Genomic DNA, 5724 nt, shown 5'->3' on the forward strand with positions numbered 1-5724 from the left:
ATATTTTGTTAAATTTATTTGCCCATTTTCCATTTATCAGCTTTTTATTTTATTTTATTAAATTTCATGTTTTAGTATTAAATTTATCTTTTAGGTTACATCCTTCGCAAGGTACCATTTTAACTTCACTTTCAATTCCAGTTTTATTTTTAATATCTTATCTATCATGTCCGCTAAATAATTTACATAATTCGATTAATTCTCATTTATTTTAATTAAATTTCTTATATTTCATTGGTTTTAGGCTCTGATGATGGCTACTTATCCGAAACAACGTTGTCAGCTTCTAATATGTCACAATTTCACAATAAATATGAATGTCAAAAACTACGCTGTGTTGAGTCCATAATAAAAAAGTTGATAAATGCAAAATGGGCAAATAAATTTAACAAAATATATATACATATATATATATATATATTATGGTAAAAATTATGGTTTATATATATATATATATACATACCTATATATATATGTCGGTATTTGTTTCAATTTATATACTATCAAGGTGATATGAGAGTATTATATATTTTAATATATATATATATATATTACTATTTACCAACATCATTTTATACTCTGTTTATCGTCCCCCAAATACCGACATAAATTTTTTTATTCAAAATTTTAAAATCTCCTTAAACAAAATTTCTTATCAACAAAAGTACAATATTTATCTTACAGAAGATTTTAATGTTGACCTTTTGAAAGATGATTTTTACAGAATGAAAAATATTTTCCAAAATTTTTTACAGTCCTTTTCATTTATGCCGCTGATAAACTCTCCCAACCGTATAACAAAATCCACTTCCACATTAATTGACAATATTTTTAGTAATTCTTTTTCTAATCATTCATCGGGAATCATTACTCGGATATATCTGATCACCACCAATTTTCACAGTTTGTTTAAATATGAATATAAAACATAAATCAAAGCCAAAAACTATTCGTTTAATGAGTAAAAAAAATTGACAAATTTAAATAATTTTTTAATAATGTAGATTGGTCAAGTATTTGTTTAAATTCAAATTTGAATGAGTGTATTCAAATTTTTTTAAATATTTACTATTCGGCAGTGAATAAAAGCTGTCCTTTTCAAAAAATGATGATGATTAGCCATTTAGTCGAAGTCGACTTTCGGCCACTTTATGGATCTGTCTTCTCCATGCGTTCCTATCCTCCACGATTATTTTAAGTTCTGAGATCGTCATTTTGGTGGCCGATGTGTTTGTATCAAGCCAACGTATTTTTTGCCGTCTTTTTCTTTTTGTCCCACTCACTTTACCTAGCATCATTGAAGTTTCCAGCGAATTTGTGCGCATAACATGGCCGAAAAAGGAGAGTTGTTGTTTGACGATTTTGCCCTCAAGCGACATTTTTGGCTTGATACGGTCTAAGACCATCTTATTTGTTGTCCGCGATGTCCGGGGGATACGCAGTAGTCTTCTCCAACACCAAAGTTCAAAAGCGTCGATCCTTCTTCTTTCCGCTTTCTTAATTGTCCAACTTTCACATCCATAAGTTGCTATGGGAAAGACAGTGGCGTTGACGAGTCTCGTTTTCGTTGCAATTCTCACATCCTTGCTTCTCCAGACTTTATTTATTCCTTGCATTGCAGCCCGGTCGAGTGCAATCCGCCTTTTGATCTCTGGTCCAGATTCGCCGTTTCGGTCAATTTTGGCTTCCAGGAAAATGAAATCTTGTACTGTTTCGATCTGTTCATTGTTGATCTTGATGTTTAATGCATCATTGCATGCCGTTGTCATTACTTTCGTTTTCTTGATGTTGAGGTACAGTCCCATGCATTCACTTTCCTCTTGAACTCGTTGGATCAAGTATTCCAGGTCTTTCTCACTTTCTGCGAGTATAGTTTTGTCATCCGCATATCGCAGTTTGTTGATAGTCCTACCTCCAAGCTGGACTCCGATTGTGATCTCTCGTCCAGATTGCATCGTCGCATGATGGTTTCGGCATACAGGTTAAACAGAGCTGGGGATAAAATGCATCCCTGCCTGACGCCTTTGCCGATTTTGAACCAATCGGTGTTACCCCACGATGTTCTGACAGTTGCTTCCTGGTTGGAGTACAGTGTTTGTATCAGTTGTTCAATGTGCTCTGGTACGCCCATTTGTTTCAAACACGTCCAGAGTTTGTCATGGTCCACACAGTCGAACGCCTTGGTGTAGTCAATGAAACACATATAGACGTCCTTCTGGTATTCTTTAGTTTTCTCCATGATCCAGCGTAGGTTCGCAATTTGATCCCTCGTGCCTTGTCTTTTGCGAAAGCCAGCCTGAACATCTGGTAGTTCCCGTTCCATAATTGCCACAACGCGGTTTTGTAGAATCTTTAGCAGGACTTTGCTGGCATAGGAGATGAGCGCGATAGTTCGATAGTTGGAACATTCCTGTAGATTGCCTTTTTTAGGAAGCGTGACGAAAACTGATCTTGATCCCTAACTCCTCTGCATAGTCCCGCTATTGTCGCTTGATTTGCCCCTTTCTTGCAATATTGTATCATCACTGTCCTTGACTGTAGACACTTTGCATGCCGTAAAAGATTTTCTGGCCTGCTTGACATAGGTAAAAAGAGTTCGGGTGTGACCGTGTTGGTTCACCTTTTCCAGTTCCTCGCATTGGTTGTTCCAGTATGCTTCTTTGCCCTGTCTGGCCCTTTTTTGGAACGCCGCATTAAGTAGTTGAAATTTCTCGATGTTTCCCTTTGCCTTGGCCTTGCGACGATGCTCGGCAATCTTGATTGCTTCGTCCGTCAGCCACTTCGATCTTTTCATTGATTTCTTAAGCGGGATGATTTCCTCTGCTGTTTTTTCCCACGATCGATTTGATTTCCTCTCACATTTTATCAGGCTCTTTATTGAAGTCGCTGAAAGCCTCAAATCTGTTCTTTATTTCCACTGCGTATTGGGCGGGGATGTTGTCTGTGTCAAAGCGGCGTAATGCTTGAGGTCTCTTAATGGTGCTGAAACGAATTTTGATTTTAACAACCAGTAGATCGGAGCCGCAGTCAGCGCCTGGATACGTTTTTGTTGCTAGTATTAAGCTATTCCAGCAGCGCTGACATAGGATGTAGTCGATTTGGTTTCGATGTATACCGTTTGGTGCTGTCCAAGTGTGCAGCCTTCGATTCGGCTGTTCAAACCAGGTGTCCATGATCGAGAGACGATTTTCTGTGCAACATTGGATCAGGCGGTCTCCTGCATCATTTCGTTCACCAAGACCAAATTTGCCGACGGCAGGCAAGTCTCCACCTGATCCGACCTTCGCTACTTAAAAAACGTTCACGTTCATCCCCGGTAATATGATAGGTGCTTTCCAGCCCAGGAGTCTCACTTTCCAGCACCATATCTGAACTTAGTTGATTGTACTGATCCATAAGGTATTTCAGCAAAATGGTGAGGTAGTTTGCTATTTCTTTCCTCACCCCTCCCCATTTATCCAGGCTTGGGACCGGCATGTAGTTGTTGCCAACTACAAGATTGGGTTTTTCAAACAATAAGACCATGTAAAATAAAAAGTCCATGGCTGAACAAAGGTATTTTAAAATCATTTAAAATAAAATCTAAATTATATAAGCGTTACTTAAAAGTTCCTAACGATTTAAATTGTGAAATATATAAAAGTTATAGAAATAAGTTAAACAGATTAGTCGTAATTTCAGAAAAACAGTTTTATCATGAGTCATTTAAAAAAATATATATCCATCACTAAAAAGCATAAAATGAATAAAAAAAGACTCATAGCAATAAACATGAAATATTTGAAATTAATTGTGATAATTATATTATAAATAAACCTAAAAAAATATTCGAAGCGTTCAATGAATATTTCTCCTTCTGTGTGAATGTTGATGACAAATCTCCAAAAAATATCTGACATTCCATACTCATCGTTATCATCCCAATCAAATCCAAATTCTTTTTATCTAGAAAAGATTAATGATTCTAAAATATTAAAATGTGTTACTGAAATGAAAAATTCTCAATCCACTGGGCACGATGGTATTTCTTATTTTTTAATAAAAAACAATCCACAGCATTCTCCTTCCATTAAAACATATTTTTAATCTGTCTTTTGGAAATGGCATATTTCCAGACCACTTTAAAATTGCCAATGTTATTCTTTTATATAAAAATGTCAAATTATAGATCAATATCTCTTCTGCCAGAACCGTCAAAAATTTTAGAGTAAATAATGTCTATTCGTCTTCGGAACTACTTGAATCATTTAAATTTTTTTACCGAATCCCAATATGGTTTTCGGAAAAATCGATCCACTGAGCTTGCTCTGTTGGACATTACGGAAAGTATTTTGAATAATATGGAGAGCAAATGCATCACGATTGGTGTGTTCCTAGACTTATGTAAGGCCTTCGGCTCGATTAACCATGATATATTATAAAAAAAACTGAGTTGTATTGGAATACGTGGTTCTTCTTATACATGGTTTGAAAGTTATTTGAAAAGTCGCCGTCAATATGTCTCAATTGACGGTAACAAATCGGAAAACGTGATTGTTAAATACAGTGTTCCACAGGGTTCGGTCCTGGGCCCGTTATTATTTATTATATTTGTTAACGACTTGTCCAAAAGTAGTAGTTTGTTGAAGACCATATTGTTTGCGGATGATACCACTTTTTTATGTACCGGTAAAAATATAGAAGAAGTTACAGTTGATATGAATAATGAATTGACCAAAATTCATAATTGGTTTAATTTGCATCATCTATCTATAAATTATAAAAGAACAAATTTTATGATATTTGGGTTTAAAATTGTAACCATTAACATTAAAACTAACATTCTTATTAATAACAATGCCATAGAGAGAGTATCGGTAAATAGATTTCTAGGGTTTATGATAACTGACAACCTGTCCTGGCTAGATCATTTAGTCCATATATCAAGCAAAATTTCCAAAATAACTGGAATGCTTTTCCAAATAAGATATAAACTAATTTTAGATATCACTAAAAAAAATTTATTTCAATCTAATATATCCATATCTGACTTATGGTGTAATTTTATGGGGAAATAGTGCATTTTCTCATCTAGATCATTTACGCTTAGCATATAATTATTTTATAAGATGCCTTTTTTTAATAAGAAAAAGAGAACATATTTTTCAATATTTTAAAAAAAGAAAAATCTTTAATTTGAATCAAATTTTTAAACTTTTTTCATTCAAATTTATGTATAAAGTTCATAAAAAATTATTACCTCAAAACATTTGAAATATTTTTCAAACTCCTTGTCTTAATCATAAAAACTTAAGGCAATATAAATCAACAACCTTATCCTAGATTGATGATTAAAGTCTTCCATTTTCTCCATAGGGGTTTCTTTGTAGAATAATTTACCCGTAAAATTCAAATTGTTCAATAATTTAAGTCTGCTCACTAAAAACATGATATTTTTAATATTAGAAAACCAATTATAATCTAGAAGAACTATCGAGTAATAATTTTTTATAATCTTATGTTTTGTATATATTTAAAAACATATTCTCGAACTATGTCTGAGCCTCATGTTATCTCTGTGTATATGTATGTGTATTTTTTTTAATTATAACTATTTTTTGAACTTCACGCTATATATATGTATATATATTATTCAAATTGAACTATTCTATTGAACTATTATAATCAACCTCATGTTATATATCTGTGTGTGTGTGTGTGTGTGTGTATATATATATATATATA

General features: G+C 33.6%; 2 protein-coding genes across 2 annotated transcripts; one reads left to right on the forward strand and one right to left on the reverse strand.

Annotated features, from left to right (window-relative positions):
- Positions 1-90: 90 nt before the first annotated feature.
- HELRODRAFT_164079 (hypothetical protein) lies at positions 91-3543 on the reverse strand (the record flags this gene model as incomplete). Its single annotated transcript, XM_009029122.1, has 3 exons — positions 91-173; positions 3083-3289; positions 3354-3543. 3 exons carry the CDS (start codon positions 3541-3543, stop codon positions 91-93), a joined length of 480 nt encoding a protein of 159 aa, XP_009027370.1.
- An 893-nt stretch (positions 3544-4436) lies between these two features.
- HELRODRAFT_147979 (hypothetical protein) lies at positions 4437-4595 on the forward strand (the record flags this gene model as incomplete). Its single annotated transcript, XM_009029123.1, has 1 exon — positions 4437-4595. A coding segment is annotated over one exon (159 nt), but the record flags the coding sequence as incomplete, so codon positions are not given.
- Positions 4596-5724: the final 1129 nt, after the last annotated feature.

This window comes from Helobdella robusta (assembly GCF_000326865.2).
Source record: "Helobdella robusta unplaced genomic scaffold HELROscaffold_6, whole genome shotgun sequence".
NCBI classification, from domain to species: domain Eukaryota; kingdom Metazoa; phylum Annelida; class Clitellata; order Rhynchobdellida; family Glossiphoniidae; genus Helobdella; species Helobdella robusta.